General features: G+C 38.9%; 1 protein-coding gene across 11 annotated transcripts in view; it reads left to right on the top strand.

Moving 5' to 3' along the window:
* The first annotated feature begins 338 nt into the window (after positions 1-338).
* Positions 339-25,022, top strand: part of PCDH7 (protocadherin 7) — a 477,823-nt gene continuing 453,139 nt past the window's right edge. For 5 of the 11 annotated variants that reach the window (XM_025290207.3, XM_025290205.3, XM_025290209.3 and 2 more), the window contains exon 1: positions 341-4,585. In XM_025290207.3, the coding sequence (XP_025145992.2) occupies positions 1,406-4,585 (3,180 nt within the window). In that variant the 5' untranslated portion in view covers positions 341-1,405. Of the gene's footprint in view, positions 4,586-5,913; positions 5,941-10,725; positions 11,197-25,022 lie in introns of those variants that run through there. The other 6 variants (XM_025290204.3, XM_025290203.3, XM_044946020.2 and 3 more) reach the window with 5 other exon arrangements.

Below are 25,022 nucleotides of genomic sequence, written 5' to 3'. Positions count from 1 at the left end.
GGCAGCTGTCTCTGACTCCACCTCCCCTCCCCCCCCACCCCATGCCTTGTGCTTTTCTTCGGAAATCCGGACAGAATTGGGCATCTTTGTTAATTGCCGTTAGGGGAGCCCGGCTGGGGTCTTTCGCCAGGCCAGCGTCGCCTGCCCACCAAGCCTGGTTTGCTCACCTTTGAACTGCAAAGGGATCAAGTTCAGCTCGAGTTGCCTGTATTGGGACTGGGAGAAAGGAGAGGGAGCGTGAGGGAGAGAGGAGTGGGAGAAGGGGAAAGGGGAAACGGGAGGAGGGAGGAGAGAGGAGGAGGAGAGAGGGAGGGGAGGGATCGAGAGAGAGAGAGCGGGGAGAGAGAGAGGCTGCAATCTCCTCCCTGAATCGCGCACAGCGCTGCAGATCCCAGTGCTCTGACATGCGGGCCGAATGCAGGTGAGGAAAGGCACGGACTCTGCGGCTGCGAACCCAAACTTGGGCACCGCGCGGTGCGCACGGCTCAGCCTTCACCCCCGCGGGCGAACGGCTGCTGCGGTTTCAGGAGGCGGCTTCGAGACTAATGACCTTGCGCAGAGTTGTTAAGAAAAAAAGAGAAACCCGAGCTCTCTGGGTGAGACGGGACCGACACTCAGGGCGTCTCTGAAGATGGCTCGGGCTGCTTTTCCGCGCACGGGGGGAACCCGGACGCGGACCGCTGTGTGACTCGAGTCGTCTCCACTACACGGTGCCCGAAGCGACCTGCCGGGATTTTTCATTCTCGATCTGTTGACTGGCTCCCCCGCTGCCTGATCGGAGTCGGAGTTGAGACTGGCTTGTTGCTGGCCCTAGCACCTCTTGCAGGAAGCGACTCACGTTTGCCTGGGCAGTCGGAGCAGAAGCTGGGTCTGGAGTGAGTGGCTGGAACGTGAATTGGACTCAACTCGAGTAGCAGCAAAGACGAGCGGGATTGGCAGGCGGGGGAGGCTGCAGGCTCGCTCCCGGCCGCTTCCCGGCTCCACCGCCCGCCTGCCGGAGCGGTTCCAGCCCCATCCGACTGAGCAGTGACGGGAGCCCGGGTTCCTCTGCCGGTTGCGGGTATGACTCTGGGGGGGCGCCGATCCCGCGGCGCGCAGTGTCCCGTGAACTGTGAGTACTGCGACTGAACGGCGGCTGGCTAGCGGGCGATTAGCACCCATTGCATAAATTATGAAACAATAACTTTCGGAAGAAGCAAGAGGAGGAAAAAAAAAGAAGGCTCTATCTCTGGTACCCCCTGGCCGACTCTGGACGCTGCTCTTGCCCCCTCCCTACGTTCCCTCTTGCTTCTTCCCTTCCCGGAGAGGGGAGAGGACTGGGAGGAGGGCAGGCCACGGGCCTCAGAGGAGGGGGGCGCCAAGGGGCCGTAATTAGAAGGAGCAGTAGCAGCAGCAGCAGGAGAAGATGCTGAGGATGCGGACCATGGGATGGGCGCGCGCCTGGTGTCTGGGCTGCTGTCTCCTCTTGCCGCTCTCGCTCAGCCTAGCGGCCGCCAAGCAACTCCTCCGGTACCGACTGGCCGAGGAGGGCCCAGCAGACGTCCGCATCGGCAACGTCGCCTCGGACTTGGGCATCGTGACCGGCTCCGGTGAGGTGACTTTCAGCCTCGAGTCGGGCTCAGAGTACCTGAAGATCGACAATCTCACCGGCGAGCTGAGTACGAGCGAGCGGCGCATTGACCGCGAGAAACTGCCCCAGTGTCAGATGATCTTCGACGAAAACGAGTGCTTCTTGGACTTCGAGGTCTCGGTGATCGGGCCCTCGCAGAGCTGGGTGGACCTGTTCGAGGGTCGGGTCATCGTGCTCGACATCAACGACAACACGCCCACCTTCCCGTCACCCGTGCTCACGCTCACGGTGGAGGAGAACCGGCCGGTGGGCACTCTATACCTGCTGCCCACCGCCACCGACCGCGACTTCGGCCGCAACGGCATTGAGCGCTACGAGCTGCTACAGGAGCCCGGGGGCGGCGGCGGCGGCGGCGGCGGCGAGGGCCGGCGCGCCGGGCCTGCCGACAGCGCCCCCTACCCCGGGGGCGGCGGGAACGGCGGGAGCGGCAGCGGCCCCGGGGGCTCTAAGAGGAGGCTGGACGCGCCAGAAGCCGGCGGCGGGACCAGCCCGGGCGGACGCAGCAGCGTGTTCGAACTGCAGGTGGCCGACACCCCGGATGGCGAAAAGCAGCCGCAACTGATCGTGAAGGGGGCGCTGGACCGCGAACAGCGCGACTCCTACGAACTGACCCTGAGGGTGCGCGACGGTGGCGACCCGCCTCGCTCCTCTCAGGCCATCCTGCGGGTGCTCATCACCGACGTGAACGACAACAGCCCCCGCTTCGAGAAGAGCGTGTATGAGGCTGACCTGGCCGAGAACAGCGCCCCGGGGACCCCTATCCTGCAGCTGCGTGCCGCCGACCTGGACGTGGGGGTCAACGGGCAGATTGAATACGTGTTCGGGGCGGCTACCGAGTCCGTGCGGCGGCTGCTGCGCCTAGACGAGACGTCCGGCTGGCTCAGTGTCCTGCACCGTATAGACCGCGAGGAAGTGAATCAGCTGCGCTTCACGGTCATGGCCCGCGATCGCGGGCAGCCTCCCAAGACAGACAAAGCCACGGTGGTCCTTAATATCAAGGACGAGAACGATAATGTGCCGTCCATTGAAATCCGCAAGATCGGGCGTATCCCACTCAAGGACGGGGTGGCCAACGTGGCCGAGGACGTTCTGGTGGACACCCCCATCGCCCTGGTACAGGTGTCTGACCGAGACCAAGGCGAGAATGGAGTGGTCACCTGCACCGTGGTGGGCGACGTGCCCTTCCAGCTCAAGCCGGCCAGTGACACAGAGGGCGACCAGAACAAGAAAAAGTACTTCCTGCACACCTCGGCCCCTTTGGACTATGAGACCACCAGGGAGTTCAACGTGGTCATAGTAGCGGTGGACTCGGGCAGCCCCAGTCTCTCCAGCAACAACTCCCTGATTGTCAAGGTGGGAGACACCAATGACAACCCGCCTGTCTTTGGCCAGTCAGTGGTGGAGGTGTACTTTCCTGAGAACAACATCCCCGGAGAGAGGGTAGCCACGGTGCTGGCTACAGACGCGGACAGTGGGAAAAACGCTGAAATCGCCTACTCGCTGGACTCTTCCGTGATGGGGATCTTTGCCATCGATCCCGATTCTGGGGACATCCTCGTCAATACCATGCTGGACCGCGAGCAGACTGACAGGTACGAGTTTAAAGTTAACGCCAGAGACAAAGGCGTCCCCGTGCTACAGGGCAGCACCACAGTGATTGTTCAGGTGGCTGACAAGAATGACAATGACCCTAAGTTCATGCAGGACGTCTTTACTTTTTATGTGAAAGAAAATTTACAGCCCAACAGCCCCGTGGGAATGGTCACAGTGATGGATGCTGACAAGGGGCGCAATGCAGAGATGAGCCTATACATAGAGGAGAACAGTAACATTTTTTCCATTGAAAATGACACGGGGACTATTTACTCCACGATGTCTTTTGACAGAGAACATCAGACCACATACACTTTCAGAGTCAAAGCTGTGGATGGGGGAGATCCCCCCAGATCTGCAACAGCCACTGTCTCTCTCTTTGTGATGGATGAGAATGACAATGCTCCCACTGTCACCCTTCCCAGAAATATTTCCTACACTTTACTGCCACCTTCAAGTAACGTCAGGACAGTAGTAGCTACGGTGTTGGCAACAGACAGTGATGATGGCATCAATGCAGACCTTAACTACAGCATTGTGGGAGGGAATCCCTTCAAGCTGTTTGAGATTGATTCCACCAGTGGTGTGGTTTCCTTAGTGGGAAAACTCACCCAAAAGCATTATGGCTTGCACAGGTTGGTGGTGCAAGTGAATGACAGTGGGCAGCCTTCCCAGTCTACCACGACTCTGGTGCATGTGTTTGTCAATGAAAGTGTTTCTAATGCAACTGTGATTGACTCCCAGATAGCCAGAAGCTTGCACACCCCACTCACCCAGGATATAGCTGGTGACCCAAGCTATGAAATTAGCAAACAGAGACTCAGTATTGTCATTGGGGTGGTTGCTGGAATTATGACTGTGATTCTAATCATCTTAATTGTAGTGATGGCAAGATACTGCCGGTCGAAAAATAAAAATGGCTATGAAGCCGGCAAAAAAGATCATGAAGATTTTTTTACACCCCAACAGCATGACAAATCTAAAAAACCTAAAAAGGACAAGAAAAACAAAAAATCTAAGCAGCCACTCTACAGCAGCATTGTCACTGTAGAAGCTTCTAAACCAAATGGACAGAGGTATGATAGTGTCAATGAGAAGCTGTCAGACAGCCCAAGCATGGGCCGATACCGATCAGTTAATGGTGGGCCTGGCAGTCCTGACCTGGCCAGGCATTACAAATCTAGTTCCCCCTTGCCTACTGTCCAGCTTCACCCCCAGTCACCAACTGCAGGAAAAAAACACCAGGCCGTACAAGATCTACCACCAGCCAATACATTTGTGGGAGCAGGAGACAACATTTCAATTGGATCAGATCACTGCTCTGAGTACAGCTGTCAAACCAATAACAAATACAGCAAACAGGTAAGATGCATCCCACATATATTTAAATATCTAAGACAGGGCACCTTCTGCAAAGTCTTGTCTTCACTCTTAAAGCTATTAGTTAAATTTTTAATAGCAGGAAATTAATGCGGGTCTAATTCTTATACCATTTATTTAGTAGAGGACATTTACAAAAGGTACACCACTATAGTTTGCACCTTATACCAGAGTGTACTAAGTTACAGAGGGAAACACTGTAAGTGGTATTTTACGCTTCTCTTAGTGTTTGACAATTCTAATTCATGCTACGTTTTTTGTTTCCAGATAAATATGTGTGAATTGTTTGGATGGCTAGTTTTAACCTAAAATTCTTTTCTTTTGTGCTACTAAGTGGATAATTTTATCCAAAGACAACATTTCTAAAGTTACTACTGCTGTCTATGCAAATTGGACACTAAATAGTTTTAGCTACATTATACATTATGCAGAATTTTATAGATAAGCAGATGCTGATTCATGCAAATGAAGTACGAAGTCTGAGATATTGAAATGCTGACTGACAAAAATGCTGACTTAAAAACATTTAATGATATGTAAATGCCATAAAAAACTACATTTTAATATTTCAGTATCTATACAATTAGGCTTTTATGAGGATATGCAGTTGGCATTTGTAGTATATGTATTTGGTATGAAAAGTTCATAAGCAAAAGTAAATTGCATGAATCATGTATTATTTCAACCAAGTAACAAAAATGTTCATGTTTGGTGTAGTGTGTGTGAAAATATTTTGGTATGCATTGTGATATATTGAGACTATAAAGGTTTTATGGAATATTTGACACAGTTGTTTCTCAGTGAAATGTGGAAACTAAAAAAAAAAGCAAAGTATATTCTGAGGTGAACTTCAGAAAATATATAATTTATTTTTGAAAGTTTTGTTTTGTGTAATGTGTGTGTGAGTGTATAACTCACAAAGTTTACTTTTCTCACCCATCAACATTTGACACACAACAAATGAAAACCGTTTGGAAACTTCTGTATCTAAAGCTGTAGCAACTCGGCTAATAAAACATCACATATTTCTTACCGCCAGAACATTTCAGGAAACATATTTATGTCTGTCAAGCAATATCCAATAAAGAGTGTTCTATTAAATATGTTTTGCATGTGGAATGTGTGATCTTAATTAAGGCAATGTAAAAAGTTTATTTTATAGCCTCACATTGTTAGGCTCACATTGAAGATGTTATTGATGGGCTCATTAAAGGTATAGAAAAGAGATAAATATTAATTTCTTATTGTTTTCTATAATTTTAAAAATAAGCATTATAAAGAAATGTTTTTGATGTATTCCTTTATTGTAGCTATTTGGATAAGGAAAAATACACAGTATGCTTTTATATCCAGTTACCAAAGCAATCCAAGAAAACACAGGTTTGAACTACATTGAATTAAATGACTTTTATAAAGATGCCTTTTCAAGTATGTGAGTCTTATTTCCTTTAAACTAAAATATGCCAAGTGGAAAGTATGTTTGTTATCACTTTACCTAGGCTTAGAGGCAGATTTCTATTTTGTTTTTGGTGCTTTTATCTGTTTTATAAACAAGGAAGATTCCAGTTAAAAGTAACAGCACTTTTATAACATTAGTTATAGAACCCACAAATAGAGATTTGTAGAGATTTCTTTAGAAAATGATAATTTGTTAAGAGAAAGCATGTGAAAAGATCTTTATGCAGAATACGTACTTCACTGTCATCTTAAAAGAACTTTGTATCCTGTGGTTGACTAACATTTGCATTCTAAATTATGTAAAATAAACTTTTGAGTGGACATATCAAGTGGCAGATTTATAGATATTTTATACAACTACCTCCTATGTTCTGCTCTGTCACTTAAGTTTTATTTGACTCATCAAATAGGGTTAGCTCTATATTCTTGAATATTTAAAACAGTCAATATCAAGAGTGTGGTGGCATCCTGTCTAAAAGGCAAAGTGATAGGCTTATAAATAAACTAATGTATGGTGTTAGTCTCTTAACTGAACAAGGAAGTCCATATATCAGAAGAGAAAACCTACAAAGCCACTCAAATAAACCATGCAGTTTGCCAAAAGTAACTTTGGAAAACGTGTATGTTGTTAAGCACTTGAAAGATGTATAAAGTTTTAACCACAATAAACAGTTGATCTAAAATGAAATAAAGGCAAATGAAATACATTCCCCTTAATGTAATTAGTGATAGTAATTGATATGCTTCATCTACTCAGTATTGCTGTCAGGAGACAAGGGATCCATTTACAAATTTACATTCTGTTTTGACATCTGGCATAATGAGATCTTTTTTGTTCTCATTTTTGTTTGTGCTGTAGATAGATGATTTTCTGTATTTATTTTTAAAAGATATTGCCTTTTTAAACTTAACCAAAATGTATTTTCTTTGATTAAACCTGAACTTTTTTTTTAATTCAGAGTTTTCTTATAATTTCTCCCCTTTAATGCTGAATTTATGTAAAGAAAATCTTGAGAGTTGCCGTTTTTAAATTTCATATGGTAGGGATTAATTAAAAAATAGAAGATTTTATCTGACATAAAGCCTTTATTAATTTATAATTTTCCTGAATTGCCTTATTATATATAGTTCCTTATTTGTGATACAATGAAAATGATGTCTATTCCAGTGTTTTTATCTTCTTGAGAATAAGTGTTGCTCCTAAGTTCTGTTAATGGTTAGGCTATAATGAGTTAAACAGCTTTGTAGAAATGAAAGTTTGTAAAAAAAAACGCCCCCTCCTCTTTTTTGTTTGTTTTCATGGGTTCTAAGGACAGTCAAATCAATCTTCTATAGTTATTCCTGGGCAGAATCTGGGAGATAATGTGTTGCAGAGATACTGGAATTATTTCAGAAATCCGCACTTTTGATGATGTAGCCCAGGTTTTCATACTTTAGGCCTTTGCAATTCAAACAAGAGCCCTTGTTCTCAACTAAATAATGTGTCTAATTGAGAAAAATGGGGATCGTTGATAGCATTAAGTATCCTATCCACCTTTTCATTTCATTCTTCCTTTACTTGGTAAATCTGGCCTTGGTGGTTGTTAAAGTTTTGTGACCTGGAAGTTCAACTGTGCTTTTGATTTGTAAAATGAAAGCAGAAGCATTCTGTTTTCTATTCATTTTACTATGTGTTAAGTATTTTTCAATTGTCTTAAAAATAATATAATTTCAAAAGATTAATAGACAATATAAAACTATAGTTCCTACTTTGCATATTATTTTCAACTCCTGTCGAGCTTATCTGTGCCATGATGTTATTTAGATAACGTACTGGCAAGTAAAATTTTTATTTTATTTAGTAAATGGAAGGTAATGTATTTTATTTTTGGCAAGCAGATAGAGGATACAGCTTGAATAAACATTAACTTAAAACTCTATTTGTAGCTGATCCTGCAGTACTCAAGAAAAATTCATATTAACTGCAGTGACAGTTTCCTTTGCCTAAAAGAACTGCTGAATGTCATCAGAATAATGTTCCCTTCAATTGATCAATTTGTGGTCGATATATCCATTATATACTTTGTAAAGATATGGCAGAAATTATTTTTTTAATTACTTAGATTTTGGAAGCAAGAAATGACTTGCCATCATCTATTACAGTTCTAAGCACTAAGAAAACTGAGTATCAATTTATTTGTGAATGTATGTTATACCATATGTATTATAGTGGAAATGCATTTGCATGGTGATGCCAACCACAGCTTTCTGCTTTAACTCCATAAGCATTACTTCTACAATATGGTTCTGCTATCTATGACCGAGGACACTTTGAAGAGGCAGAATGAATCTGCATATGGTGGGATTTCTGTTACATATGGCCAGAAATCATAGACAAGAGGCTAGTGACTGATGAAAGTTAGCCAGTGTCTTTAGTCAGGAGCTATCTACCAAACAGCTCTTGGCTTTCTGGATGTCTGTGAATCAAGGAAAGGGTCATTCACTGATTTGATCTGCAATGAATATACAGGTTTTTTGAAGTCCAGGTATGACCATTTGAACCTTATCTCAAACTTCTCCTAAGTCAGTTAATGAATTTGACCTAAGACCACAAAATCAATTTAATAATTGTAAGTAAATCATGCAGCTGGACAACTGTAACAAAAACATTCTTTCTTGTTATCTTTTATTTTTGAGTAAGTACATATCTCATGTAGAAAAGCATACTCCTGTGATAAATACGTATCATAATCCCTCTCTCTCTCTTGCTCTCTCACACACACCCATACAGACACACAAACAGATGTATTCATGTAAACTAACTATGATGCCATTAGGCTCTTATTTACTGTGATATTCATACATTGATATGTAGAAGAGACTTAAACTTTAAACACAAACAAAACTGACATAAAATATATCATAATCAAATGTTTAATGTCAAAATTTCTAGAGATATCACATTTTACAATTAAAAGATATTAACCAAACCAGTCTCCTCACTTTGTAGAAGAAACTGAGGCTTAGTTTGAAAGTTAGTTTGACTGATATCATAAGATTATCAGGGATATAATGTGGACTAGAGTCCAACTCATGGAATGCAGAGTCCAGTGTTCTTTTTTTTAATCATTCTACAGGAGAAAAAAAAATTAAATTTCTATAACTTTTTCTCTATGTATTCCAATAGTGACAGAAATCTCTTGAGGTTTTCTTATGTATAACTATATATTTGGCTATCAAAACTGATGTTTTTTACAGTAGTATATAATTCTGCTTTGGGTTCTAGTTTTTATCTGTAAAATTATTGGGGAAATTGTATTCCAAATTTTATAGATTTTTAACAGAAATTCATAGTTTTTCCCCCTTATATAAGATAGCAATTGATGGCATTCATTAAAATAACTTAACATGGTTTAGAACATATATTCAACAAGTTAAGAGGATTTTTCATTTTAGCAGAACAATGACAGTAGACATAAGCTCCTATATAGCATTTAGTATATCCTCAATAAAAACGTATTTGTAATGGAAATGAATAAAGCTTTCTATATGTTGTTTATGAAAAAAAACTTTCTATGCATTCTAATTGGGATGATCTTTTACTTTTTCCATCAATAGTGATGACTCCTTTGGCTTCTACACTGTTTTTCATTTTGCCAACTTTGCAGATGCACTTTACTTAAATAGCGTCCTTAACACACAATTGTGGACTATTTTCTTCCTCTATTTTTTTAAAGAAAGTGCCATTTTATTATTTTTCAATTGAATTGTTTCCTTGGTAGAGAGTTTACCAATCTAGCTTTTTCTATTCTAAATTTAACCTATTGGTAAAATACAAATTGGTGAATTTATTAATTTCAAATGTAAAACCCATACTGTTTTTAAAGCTAAATAAAATGTAACAAAACCATTGCTTTATCATAGCCACTAATGCTTTCAGATATTTTAACATTCCTTTTCCTAGAAGAGGATGGTAGTAGAGGTCATATATAGAAAATTTACTATGATAATTGTTTAGAGTTTTATGTTTAACCTGTATATAACCAAATTCTAGGCTATAGCAAAGCTCATCATCCATTTGTTTACATTTATGACTATAGAAATAGTAGAATCCTTGTGCATATATATATATATACACACATATATATGTGTGTGTGTATATATATACATACATACATAAAGAGAGAGTCAGCTTTGCTTTTCTATCTTATTTATTTTAAAAGCCCTTAGAATCTCTAAAGCAGCGACTCTGTTTCAGAACATTACACAGTGCTTTATTTAGCATTAGTGTTGTGAGAGAAATCACATTCCAAGAAGAACTGAGCTGAAACCACTAAAACTAATCTTAATTATCACTTCTGGTGAATTAATGTTCTAAAGGCAGATAAAGGGTTATTTTCAGGAATTTAGTGATGTTTGTACTGAACTCTACAATACAATGCTGTTTATAAACAACAACTTAAAACTATTACAGCTTCCAAGTAGGATTCATCCAAGTTGACTTTTTCCCACCTGGATGTATTTATTATTTACAAACACATAATTTGCAAATAAAAATTCTTTTCTCCAAAACCTCCACCACAACATTCCAATTTTGGGCATAAGCCATTGGGGAAATTTCTTCATAGTTTTTTTTTTTTTTTTTTTTTTTTTACCTGCATAAATCTTTATTTTCCTTCTTTCAGATGCGTCTACATCCATACATTACTGTGTTTGGCTGAATTCCACTCAAATATGATGCTCCATTATGCACCATACTCTGATGACCTTGCTACTTCGAAACCTGCTGGAGCCTGCCCTTGGCCGTGGGGTGTCAGCCAATCACTGCTTGTTCCATTTGTTGTGCATTTGATTTTCTTTTTTTTTTTTTTTTCCTCATTTAAGGAAAAATAGTATTGAAATAAATAAACTTATAAAAGAAACAGTATTAATAAAGTAATGTGCTATTAGTGGGTGTCATTTACCAGGAACTACATTCTCAGAGAGGTAGTTATCAGAATTTAATAATGAAGTCTTTAAAAAAAAATCTACAAATGTATTTCAACAATGATTTTAAGACTCTGGCTTTGTGTAAACCAAGGAAAAGTAAGTTTATGAAGTCTCTGTCTATAATACATTAAATAATGACTATGAATAAAATCCTAAATTACTCAATAGTTTTAAAGTGTTACGTATTCAAAGCCTTTTCCAGACTAGGGAGAGAGTTCTGTTAGAGTGAAGGGTAGTGTCTCTTGTGCATTCTATGTGTGTATTTCTAAATGCCACTGTGTGTGTTTGTGTGTGCTCCCACAGATTATATGCAAAGACTTTGAGCAACATTTATAAAAAGTATTTTCTCTAAGACAAATTCGAGAGATTTATTTTGTGCTTACCACAGGCACTGCCAGTGGATTGTTTTTTCCCTAGTCTTTAAATATTGACCAAAATATCTGTAGAATTTTCATGACTTTGTTGTTGTTAAATTTCTTAAGAAAATTTAGAACCTTTGAGTTAGATTCACAGAAGTCATCGTGGTCACATTCAGAAGGAAGATGTAGCTACCTATTTTTTTTAGTTTTCGTTTATCAGAAGACTATTCTATTTGATGTCAGGTAACATAAGTTCAAGCAACTTCTGAGAATTCAGCATGTTATATATTTTTGAGAAAGCAAGTAGCTGAATTTTAGTTATACAAATAGTAATTTTCTAGGTAAGTCAAGAATTCTCTGTATGTTTCCTCTCACTCTCTCTGTATATTTATGTCTCTGTTTGTTATGTTGTATGTGTTTGTGTGCCTAAAATAAGTGTTCCATATATAAACTTTGGTAATTTTGTAATATATTTATCATACCATCTGCCCTATTAAAGTTTTCCCCAAGTTTTGAGATACTGACCAAGAATTCTAGATTCTTGAGAATTTTTTGGTGAATTATTATCAATATAAAAGCCTTTTAAGAAAAAAAAATACTGGGACAACATAAATATACAGAGTGATAGGAAATGCTCACTAACACTTGTAAATCACTAAAGCATGTATTTCAAGTTGTTTATTTTATTAGCTATTTATTTAATTTTGCAAAAAGGAAATTTTCAGAAATATCACTGAGACTATAGTGAAATTCTTCAGTAAAACCTAATTATCATCAATCTCTCATTTTGTTTTGAGCACAGGACCAGTGTAAGAAACTGGTAAAAAACAAAAACTTCTTACCACTTTTGGCTTCTTGGAAATATTATGTTTTCTCATCCTAAAGTAGTAAGCTTCCTTAGATGTATACTTAAACAAAATCCTGTACTGAATCACATCAACTCAAAGACAAGTTACAGACAAAAAAAAAAAAAAACAGAAAAAAATGTCCAGACTTTTGGGATAAACTAATGTGTAGCCACATGGAGCGGATGTTTATGAATACCTTCACAAAGAACATTCTAAGGCACAATTTTGCAAACTTGGGTATATGAATCAATTTGTGAATTTCTACTACAATCTGGAAAATGCAAAATAAAGCAGAAAAAATGCAAGTAGGCCATTCATACAGTGAGGCTAAATATTTTCTTGTGCAATCCTTATTTCAGTTGTGTTTGTATGCCTCCATTACTCCCTGCTTTTGGTTGCTATGTAAAAAATTTGTCTTATTGTGGAAGTAGCCCAAAAGGAATGAGAACCACCCCTTTAGATTGTTCCACATGGGAAACAATGGCTATTTACTGTTATGATTAGAAAACATAATAAATCAAAACAAAAAAGTACTAACAATCCCAAGGATTTTAGTGTGCTTAAAAGCTGAATCAGAATAATCAGTAGCAGCAAGCTATGAGATGTCTATTATCATCCCTCTAGTGTTTTCTTGTTTTTGTTTTTTTTTCCATCTTTGAACATTTTGCCGTTGGTTCCTGTCCCTGCACAGACTTCCCCTCTGTCCTAACTTAACCCCCTGCTCCCAAATGTTCTCCACCTCAGATCTCCTGACCACTCTCCTTTTCAGTTACTGGAATTTACCTTTTAGGGAGGTACCTATGGACAAATCGAAATGGACTCAAAGCAGTCCACCACCTTATATCTTTTAGCATTTGGATATTTTATTTTAAATGACAATGCAATCCTTCATTCTCCATTATAAAAACTAAAGAGGAATATGAGGATATTAAAGGCGGATTTAAGTAAAGTTTATTTACTTTAACACATACAATATCAGCTGATACTGAGTATGCAAAGAAAAATAAGATAAGTCTTTGTCTTCATGGAATTGATGTATTATAAAGAAGATTACAGAGCAGAAAAATGATAGATTGTGTTTGCCTTATGCTTCTAAAGTTTCAAATCATTGAACTCATGTTTGCTCCTCAGAGCAATCTTTGAGGAAAAGCACCATTATCATTTCTGAGGTAAGGAAACTGGAGTAACGAATAGCTTTTTCAGGACCCTGATGGAACTAGCAAAGAACTTTATCAAGTCTTGGAAGAAATAGCCAGTCAGAATTCAAAAGTACTGAACGCATTTAGTGGAAATGGTGAAATTTGTGCTTTTGAATATAGTATATTTTTAGACTTACCTGGGTAAACTCTTCCCAAAAGAATTAGAACAAATCCAGTTTTTCAAACTTGTTCTAGTCACAACCTACACTTTATACTATCAAAAAAAGTGTTGTGGGTATAACTTGAAGATCTAATCAATTACCCTATTTTGTAAACAACAGCCCCATATGAGATTAAAAACAGACAAACTTCAAGAATTAGGTAAGCAACCAAGATTATCATTTATTTTTGAGGCTATCTCTAGAAAAACTACTGATATCCTCCAGAAGTAATTAATTCCACAGTTTGAAATGTCTCTGAGAATAATTTCTATCTGTAATTTTGAAAAACACTTATCTTGGTTGTGTATAACTTTTGTAATCCATCTATTTTATAGAGAATAGGTTGATTTGCTTTGTCTTTTATACACTATGCAAGGCTTTGTAATTAAAATGATGGCTAAAACAAAACTCTTTAGTGCAAAAATAATATACTAGTACTTAAGGCAAGGGATAGGTGAAGCTCAGAGAGACTGCCCCCAAGTTTGTCTTGTTCATCAAGATATTCCCAGTGCCTGCTAGAGTGCTCAGCATAGAGGAGATACCCCTAAATATTTGTGAAACAAACAACGATCAAAGGGCCTGGGCTTTAGTGCTAAGTAGCCTGAAAATCCGTCCACATCAGATCACTGAACTGTGGCATGACCTCTTTTATTTCAAACTCTGAGAACATCCTAGTTGTTATTTTCTTTCCCTGCTGGGTGATGTCTCCAGGATAAAGGACTACCTGCCGGGTTGGCTAGAGTCCCTGCCTTCTCTGCAGGATGTGTGTCTCTTGTTTCTTTACCAAATGAGCAATTCTCTGATTCCCCCTCCTGGCTTCTTCTTAGTGGTGTTATAAACACCAAACCCTTCAAAAAGATTAAACTAAAGCAAATGTGGGAGGGAGGCACTGGTCACACGGTAGACTTCTGGTATATTTTGAGGGGCTGTGAAGAGGTGTGTAGACATATGGGTTTTCAGGATTTTTTGGGAGATCCTCATCTGTGAGGAAATATGGATACATGCATGCCCATGCACATGCACGGGTCTCTGTATTCGTCTATTTATATATCCCTGCAAGCATTATTCATTCACTGTGCCAACCTATGCTCACTGATAATGTATTATTTTTTTCCATTTTCATTCTGACTCTCCCTGGGGAGCAGTTGTTTTTAAAGATCAGAGTCTAGCATATCTGTAAAGAGAAACATGTACTTGATGTACTCAGGAAAGAAGTCTAGGAGAGGGGATATGTCCTTCCTGTGGACTGATGGGCAGTGAAGCTGAGAAATGCCTTACAACTCAAAAGCACTCCTTAGAAGTCCCGAGATTCTAAGAAGTGCCTCTTTTAAATTGCAAATAACCTCTGAAGGAGTTGATTCTGTCTTTGGCACACCTGGGTGTAAATTGCTCTAAGCAGATAATGAGGTCAGCACCTCCCAAAGATCAATAGTTCTTAAGAAATGGGGATTTTGATGAGGACCCTGAGGAAGGGTGAACAGCCTTCCCTAGTTTAGAAGACTGAGAACTCTTTTAGGCACCATGTGTCTCGGACTCCAGCTGGGAGTCAGGAGGTAAGGTAAGATTATAGCAGCAAAGGGTATTCAGTCCTGATAAAAGCAAATGTTTGTGTCCTTGATTTTGTGACCAGAGGGATGACACTAGATGTCTCGGCTTTATATGACTGTAAGACTGGTGTTAAAAAGTAGTCAGTGTTTACTTTCTCCCATTTCTACTAGTTGTTTTGTTTGGTTTTGGTTTTGGTTTTCAGCCTGCAGTATCAGTGCTCTCTATCTTCATTCATTTTCTACCCCTGTATGTTCGTGAGAAAAAGAGGAACAAAGAAAGAGAAAAGAAGGGGGGAAAATGCAACCACTGCATGGCCATACACTCACCTTCTCCCTATTATTTTTATTAGACTACTGTAATCAAAATAGTTGCCATATTATTGCCATGTAGCTGTTTCTTATCCTAATTTAATTAAATTCTCAGAAATTGAGTGCTATTAGGTCTTTACTGGGGTTTTTGTCTGGAGAATCCCATGGACAGAGGAGCCTGGTGGGCTGCAGTCCTTGGGGTCGCAAGGAGTCAGACACAACTGAGAACTAACACTTTGACTTTCACTTCAGGTCTTTACTAAGGGGTTCTCAGGTGGCTTGGTGACAGAGAATCTGCCAGCCAAGCAGGAGACACAGGTTTGATCTCTGGAGAAGATCCCCTGGAGAAGGAAATGGCAACTCATTCCAGTATTCTTGTCTGGAGAATCCCATGGACAGAGGAGGAGTCTGGTGGGGTACAGTGCATGGGGTCGCAAAGAGTCAGACAGGACTTAGAAACTAAGCAATAGTAACAAAGGTCTTTCCTATAGATATCCCAGAAAGCTGAATTTTTAACACTTCCCCCTTCTCAATTCTGACTGCAGAGGGTAGGTCAGGCTAAAAAAGACTTGAAGTTTAGAGCCCCTGAAATTCCTAACTTCTGCTTACTGGTTTTGGTTTTTGACAGCCTCTGACAAAGTAGAAAACTGAAGCCTGATAAGGTGATAGGAAAATCTGCCTTTTGCCCCAACTGTGTCACTGACTGGCCAGTGCACCCTTGTATAAGTAAGTCCTTTCAAGTCTTGAAGCCTCTCAAACTCATCTTCTGTCATTTTACATAATAACCCTTGCTCTGATTATATGACAGGGTTTATGAGGGTCACATAAACTGTTTGGGACTTATAAAACACTACTGTAACTTGAGATAGTATTTCTCCATATCTATGAATTTCTCTAAGCCCTACTTAAAGTGCATTTGCACTTTTGGAATATTTTCACTATCTGTAATATTATATGAAAAGTTTTTTTTTTTTGTTTTGTTTCAGTTTCTTGGTGCTTTTTGTTTGTTTTGTCATAATCACTTATTTGAAGCCTCTGATGTTCTCTTATCCTGGTTGATTTCTTTGAAGTAATGTTGATCAAGGTGCAACTAGGGTGTGTACCTATCCATAGACCAGGAGACACTGGGTTTTGTCCAAAGTCATTGCAGAGCCTATGACATCTAAATGGGAAAAGGGAAAAGAAATAGTTTATTGCTGCAAAGCAAGTAGCTTAGGAAAGACTCACAATAGTTTGTATCCATTTTGATACTTTTAAAATAAATTTACTACTTTTTAACAGTCCTTTCCTCTTCCATTCTGTATTTCCTGGAAGTTTTTCTTCCATTCCTCATATCCAGTCTCTAACATTGAATGATCATTTATTGAGCTTTAGAAGAAGGCAATGGCACCCCACTCCAGTACTCTTGCCTGTGTCAATCACTCTGCAACGGTGTCTATACCACATTATAACATTGACTTCTCCTAACAGCTCCAGGAGACAGGTTCCATTATTTGCTCCTTGTGACACATGTAACTGGGGAAAAGAAAACAACCTCATAGGTCCCATCCTCTCTATATAAAGCAGGTGCATTCAGCTACTTGCAGTCAACTCTCCTCCAAAATAATTCTCTCTCCAAACCTGAGAGTTATCATTAGCATAGTACAATCACAGAAAAATCCTGATAGATTTTAATTTATGTGCTTTTGTATTTAGGCTATTGTGTGCATTTTGTTCTAGTCCACAATACCTGCTGTGTATCCCCAGCAGTCAAGACAGAGTCTGTGTTAGTCCACAAGGTCTGCCATAACAAAATACCATAGACTATGTGCCTTAAACCACAGTAATTTGTTTTTTCACAGTTCCAGAGGCTAGAAGTCCCAGATCAAGGTGCCAGCAGATTGACAGAGAGCTCTAGTGTTCCTTTCTCTTCTTCTAAGGAAACCAGTTCTATCAGATTAGGGCCTTAACCCTTCTGATATCATTTAACCATAAATTAGCCTCAGAAAGATTCTAATTTTGGTCAGGTCTTCAACATATGAATTTCTAGGGCACACAATTCACTCCAAAATAGAATGTATTCTTAAAGGCCGTGCGCTCATCTTGTCCTGCCAGAACACCAGAATGTATTCTTGACTGGAACAGAACATGTTTGACGGGACCATTGTTTCTTCTTGAGCTTGTCATTCACCACATACAGTCTGTACTTTCATAGTAAAGAAGTTAAAAGAACCTTCCATTTTAAACCTTTCCATTTTACAAGAACCTTTTTTTCCTATCAATTTCTGAAAGCAGCCCTATAGATATGTTCTTGGCATTGATGAAAAATTACTATAGCTTTTGTGAAAAAATATGAATGTGTAATGGGTATGCATGTGCATAAAATTTGAAGTTCATTTTTTAGCTCATTATGTTTGTCTAACTTTTTATGCACATCATTGAATGCTTTTTGCAGTTTTAAGTTTTACAGGGATTTGTGATATTAAATGGGGCTTTCCTGGTGACTCAGATGGTGATATTAAATACCATCTTAGTTATTTTAATTTTGCCAACTGATATAAGTTCATGCAGGTATAGTGGTTATGTAAAATCAATATTTGTATAGAATAGTCCCAAAATTGTTCCACAAATGTAACAGAATTTTTTAAAATGATGATGTTAATATTTAGTCTAAAATATCTAGTATATTATTAGCATTAAAGTTCAAATAAAAAATAATAGGAGTTAAAGGGTGGAGGGAGTCGGTTGAAACAGCAATCCTTTTCAAGGACAGTCTCAGTGGATTATCATGCATAGTGGTATAATTGATCTGACAAAGATCCAGTGAGTCTGATTCCCCCTAGCAGTTGGAAATTGCCAAACATTTAACCAAGGCTGATCCCACGCTCTGAGTGACTCTTCACAAACTATTATTATGTATGCATGCAACACGGTACATCAATACAAATCCATGGACACATCAAGTTGTTTTGTTTTTTTTTTCCCTCACTGTGCCTTTTCATTTTCATAATAAAATTAAAAATTCATGTGATAAAATACATAATGAGTAGCCTGGGAACTGGAGAAGGCAATGGCACCCCACTCCAGTACTCTTGCCTGGAAAATCCCATGGGTGGAGAAGCCTAGTAGGTTGCAGTCCATGGGGTCGCAAAGAGTCGAACACGACTGAGTGACTTCATTTTCACTTTTCACTTTCATACATTGGAGACGGCAATGGCAACCCACTCCAGTGTTCTTGCCTGGAGAATCCCAGGGACGGAGGAGCCTGGTGGGCTGCCGTCTATGGGGTCGCGCAGAGTCAGACACGACTGAAGCAACTTAGCAGCAGCAGCAGCATCCTGGGAACTATATATATATATATATATCCATTGGGCTGTAGGAAATGGTGATATTTTAGGTATAACACAGGATAAACCCATCAACGTCAGAAAAAGGAAGCTCTTTTCTCTGTCCTTTATCAGAATTTCTAGGCAATGGAGCATAACAACCGAATAGATCTTTCCTAAGAAGTACAAACTTTCTGAGCTAACTTTACATTTGACACCCAATATTAAAAATGGCAAGTTAAACAGTTGTTTTGTTCAAGGAAATGGCAATAAGTGTAACCTAAATCTGAATTTATTTTAATCATATCTAAATCTGCTTTTCGTTGAACACAAGGACCAGTTTTATATACAGAGATGGCATTAGGGACAAAAGATGGTAATGCCTATTTTTTCCAAACCAGTGCAAATGCTATTAGGTCAGGAGTATTAAAATTTACTTCATTACAAAAAAGTCTTAATTTTAGTATTTTACCTTTCATAAGAAACTACTGTGTGTATGTATGTATGTATATATATGTATGATATATATATGCATGAATATGTGCGTGCTAAGTCACTTCAGTCATGTCCTACTCTTTGTGACGCCATGGACTGCAGCCTGCCAGGCTCCTCTGTCCATGGGATTCTCCTGGCAAGAATACTGGAGTGGGTTGCCCTGCCCTCCTCCAGGGCATGTTCCTGACCCAGGGATAGAACCTATGTCTCTTACATCTACCTGCATTGGCTGGCGGGTTCTTTACCCCTAGTGCCACCTGGGAAGCCCATGTATATGCATATATATACATAAATATATCCTACACATAGAAAAGTAATACAGTTAACATTGCAGAGAGAAAATACTTATCTTATGCCAATTAGGTGATTATGAGCAGGTACTATTTTAGGCACTGGAGAAATGGCACTAATAAACATAGACAAACATCCCTTCCCCCACAGAGATTAAATTACAGTGGGAAAATAAAAAAATAATAGCTAAACTTATTCAACATGCTGTGTTCTACACACTGATCAACATATTTTACATAGATTATCTCATTAAATAGCCCTACCAAGAACACCTGTAATTGTCTTCATTCTGTAGATGAGGAAAGTGATACACAGAGGGAGCTGAGTAACTTGCTCACCATCCCACAATTTGCAAAGTGTCCGAGCTGAGGTTCAAGTGCAGACAGTCTGGCTGCAGAGGCCACACTGTCCACCGCTGTGCATATGCCAAGTACAGGGAACACATCTATTTTATAGCCAACTAGTTTTGTGAGAATGAAATTGAATTCACTGAGTTCTCTTAAAGGCTTCAATAATATTTCAACCTTCCTATTTCAATATCTTTTACTATGTTCTTGAAATTGGGTCACTCAGTCCAATTTTTTTTTTAATAGTACTACCTTAAAACTTAAAGTTCAAATCAAAAAATGGGAAGATAGATATTAGACTAGTCCACACTTCCCACTTTCTCTCTACCCATTCTGTTCTTTGGGGAACACCTCATAAATATATTTTCCCTTTTTTGTTATTTTGTTTTAATGTTATTCATTTCATTAAGTATTCACACATAGTCTGTTCTGTAAGTTATTAATACAACTAGGAAAAAACAAATTTATTAATTTTTGTAAATTGCCATTTGATTAGGATGGGAAATGCCTTTATATGAGAATAAAATTTTATTTAAAAAGAATTAAAAACCTACTTTGTGTTTGTTATTGTTGTTTAGACCCTTAGTCATGTCTGCCTCTTTTTGATCCCCATTGGCTGTAGCCTGCCAGGCTCCTCTGTACATGGGATTTTCCAGGCAAGAATCCTGGAGTGGATTGCCATTTCCTTCTCCAAGGAATCTTCCTCATCCAGGGATGGAACTTACATCTCCTGCTTGGCTGTCAGATTCTTTACCCCTGAGCCACCAGGGGAAGCCCTTTCTTTAAACTAGTGCTGATTATTAAGCATTTGATTAAAATATGACCTATGTCATTTTCAGTTTTTTTCTCTTAAAACATTTTATCAGTCTGTTTCCTTATTTAAACTTCATATATGTTTCTTTATGAGACACATTTTTTATTTTTTATTTTAAATTTATTTTTTAATTGAAGGATAATTTCTTTACAGAATTGGAGACATTTTTAATCACCTAAATTCAGAGGGGTATCATTGAAGCCCATCTGAAATTGCTTCTTTATGACAATAATGATATACCCATTTCTGCTATGACAGTGTCTTCCTAATGTATTGATGATACTTTATTATAGGTTGCTTATTCAACAGGTGGATGTCTCAAAATATAAATCTTTGTAATATAACTCTGGATTCAGCTATATGTCTCTAACACTTGTGATCTGGATTGGTCTTAGTATAATTTTTATAAGATTTAAAGTTTTTAAGTTTAAGAATTAGTGAATCAAATTTTTGAGGCTGTTATTTTCATACTCCACCTAATAATTCAAAGAATTTTGTTTGTTTAACAATAAGTATTACAAGTATTGCCATCCTTGCTGTTATTTCCTACTAATAAGAAGAAAATATGATTAACTGGTAAAGGACCCAGTTAATAATCCCAGCCAGACCTCACATGAATTCTTACAGAGCCTAGCAGATCACTTCTTTACCACATGGTTAAAAGTTGAACTCCCACTTGGAAACAACTGATTTAAAGCCAAGAACTCTGGAAATTAATCAGTGTTAGTCATTGGCTTGGGCTTCCCTAGTAGCTCAGCTGGTAAAGAATTCGGCTGCAATACAGGAGACTTGGGTTCAATCCCTGGGTTGTGAAGATCCCCAGGAAGAGCGCATGCAACCCACTCCAGTATTCTTGCCTGGAGAATTCCCATGGACAGAGGAGCATGGCAGGACAGAGGAGTCCATGGGGTCAAAAAGATTCAGACACAACTGAGCAACCAAGCACAGCACAGCACAGTCATTGGCCTTATAAGTGTGAGCATCATACATACATTTTAACATTAGTGTATCATAAGAGTATAAGCAAAGTAGAAGATGGAACAATTTGGTTTGAGTTGGAAAGATCATTCAAATTTAGTGTATGAATGTGGATAATTAGTGATGAATCTGTAAACTTCAATATAGATATTGGTGTACTTTCAGAAAAAGGAAAAGAGAAGAAAAGACAAAGAATGCCATGTGTTCAGCATAACCAAATTGTAAGGACCTGATGAAATCCACAATTCAGTTTGTATTGTATGTATAGTTGTCAATCTAGCAAAATGTTTCCTGGATACACCTTGTAGTTTGTGTCTTTTATGTTTTAATCCACTTAGGGAAGGGAATTGTTTTCAGTCCCCAGAAATAATAGTATGAATACCTACCTTTGACAGTAAGAAAGCAATAAAAATGCATGCCTATGTGTTCTGGAGAATTCATCTCTATTATTTTTGAACTTTTTGATTGTTCTTTTGTGAAACAAGAACAATTTTTTTCAGAGCACGGGGCAGAAACTCCTAATGGCAAGTACGTTACAATTGTGTAACTGCTGTTTCACCCAAGAAGAGCTTCAGTGAAGAATTTACTTTACCTGTATGTTTATTCTTTCAAATATCTATCATATTGTTTATCCATCATTAGATAATGTAAACCTTGAGGGACTTAAAGTGCTTGATGTCCCCACTATGTCACATTATAGTTAATGGGATAGCATATGCCTATTGTGAAGGAAGGACAGACATGGCTTGTGAATATAAAATCAATCCATACACAGTACTTCTGTAATCTTTGTATGTCTGTATACATTTCTCTACATCAGAAATGCTCAGTTCTACATTTCAGGCTACAGAGGTGCTAGGCGAAGAAAATGAGAGCGATTTGCATGAAGCCTAAACAAAGGAAATCCAGCCACGCTTCTAGCTTTTAATTAACTGTGTCATAAACTCTTGTGCAACTTATCTCGTGTTCAGAGATGACCTGCATGCTGCTCTTTTGATCTCTAGCATCAGTAAGGACTAAAAGAGGACTGCCACTTGAGCTGTGAATTTTGTTTTGATATTTAATAGTATCAGAAAGAAATTATTCATCACAATCTATTTCATATAAAAAGATGTTGAAATGCAGACAGATGCTCACATCTAAAAGCATGACTTTCCCATATAATATGCCTCCGCATTAGTACAATCCTGGCTGAGAGGCAGATGCAGCTTTTATAAGGTTTATTTTGGTCTTGATCTCTGAAGTTGAACAGATCACTCGGTTTTTCTTTATCTCATTTTCCCAAGGTATTCAAAACTTCATGGGAAATAAGAAACTGTAAAAATCAAACAGTGAAACATTGGATATTGATGAATGTCATTTCTATGATAGTAAACAAGCTATCTTCAAGGAGGATGGAGGGAGATTAGGCAAAAATGAAGTAATGATGCCAAAGCTGAAGCTAAATATTTTCCTAGAAGAGTCAGTTTTTAAAAATAAAGAATTACTTGTTACCAGAAATAGGTGTTGTCACTTTATTCCTAGCACTCATCTGTGGAGGAGAATTGAAGATGTATTATTTTGTCACTCTGAGTAAAAACAGAAATGTCTTATTGAAGAAAGGAGCAAAAAAATATGCTTCAGAACCAGAGAGGAAAGTCTCAATTTACAAAAAAAAAAAAAAGCAGGATTTTGTTCAGAGGCCCCAAATATGTTTGGCTTGTTTCTTTTCTTTCTTTTTTTTTTTTTTATCATTTAAGCTGGTTTCTTGCTAGGCCTTTTTACTGAATAATTGAAAAAGAAGAAAAAAAAAAGGATGGGGGAGGAACTTTTTCAGCAAAAGCAAAAGATAGTAAAAAATAAAAGAACTAAGGAAATACAGATAGGAAGTTGTATCTTTCTGTACCTTCATGATTACCTACATTTCCCCCTCAAACTTATAGTTGAAAAGGTCTGAAAAAATTATCAAGCCCCGAGCAAAGTGTTGGAGAATAAAACATAAAATCCTATGCACCTTCTACTTCCCATATTCGTGCTTATTTCTACACACTCTCTCTCTCTCACACACACACACACACAGACACACATGTCCATACTCCCACAAACTCAAATGACATTAAGTTTTAACACAGTCATACATTTATCTTTGCAACCCCCCTCCCAAACAAATCAGTTTAGGAAGCATTGAAATTTGGGGGCATGCTGGCATTTTTGAAAGCTGCTTTCAGAAAAATGATCATTAATCCTCTCAGTAGATTTCAAGTTGTGGAGGAAGATTGCTGGAATAATGGCTTCAGCAAAGTGGACATTCTGCACTTGGCAGTCTTCTGCAGGACATCAGACTAGGCAATCTGTGTTTCTCAGCCCCTCAGCATCCTCTGCAGCAGAGACAGTTTGTGATAGTCTGAGGTGCTGCTCTTTTTCTTCCCCTGTGGCATTCTGTAAGCTTTTATACTTGCTCTAGCTTCATTTTTCCCACCAAGCAGGCTGAGTTTTCTCACTGTCTCAGAGGAAGTCAGATGTCAGTAGGTACCAAGCAACCAAGTGATAAGAATATTTTAAACACCGAAAGTTTTTGAAGTTTTCAGGATCCTAGCTGCATTGAGAAAGCTATGAAGGACTATAAAATTTGGGGTTTTCTCTTTTAACAGCAAGTTTCAAATATTCCTCCATTGCATAACTAAAAATAGTATAAGAATAAATGTAGATCTCGAAGTTTGCCTAAGATGTGTCTCCATCAACCTAATTGAGGAGGGATGTTAAGTAAGATTGCCGGAAGTTACCTGTCCAAATGAATGTTGTTTATTCATCTATGTAACCCCCAATTATTGATTTCTTATGGTAGTAGGTGTATAAAACAGGAAGTCACAGTCTCATGAAAGACAGTCTTGTAATTTTAATATAGTATAGTAATGGCTATCATGGGAGTTATAGGTATTTGGGGAAGGACTTAACTGGGTCTTAGGAAGGTTGGACTAGTTAATGACTTCACACAAGTTATAATATGGCTTTAATTTCTTTCTTCTGCATCAGCCCTGCATCAATCTTGCATTGTTGTACATAGGCATTAACTGTTCTCATGAGAGCTGAATTGGAACCTCATCCTCCTTTACATTTCAACAGGTGTTTGCTATTTATGCATTTCTAATGGCTTTTTTCTTTGATTGTTAAAATTAGAACCAGTTCATGAGCAATTCAGTTAGCCTCATTGCTTTGTTATCTGTCACGTTGACCAAAAACTAAACTTTCTCACTGTAACTGTTGGCTCTGAATTCTCATATCAAACTACCTTTAAGTGGGAACTATTACTCTCATTGAAGAGACTGAAAAAAAAGACACATGCTGAAAAGCGATTTCCAAG

The sequence above is a fragment of the Bubalus bubalis genome, chromosome 7 (assembly GCF_019923935.1).
Source record: "Bubalus bubalis isolate 160015118507 breed Murrah chromosome 7, NDDB_SH_1, whole genome shotgun sequence".
In the NCBI taxonomy this organism is placed as follows: domain Eukaryota; kingdom Metazoa; phylum Chordata; class Mammalia; order Artiodactyla; family Bovidae; genus Bubalus; species Bubalus bubalis.
Note: the sequence above shows the minus strand (reverse complement) of the source record. Positions and strands in the feature narration are given on the sequence as shown.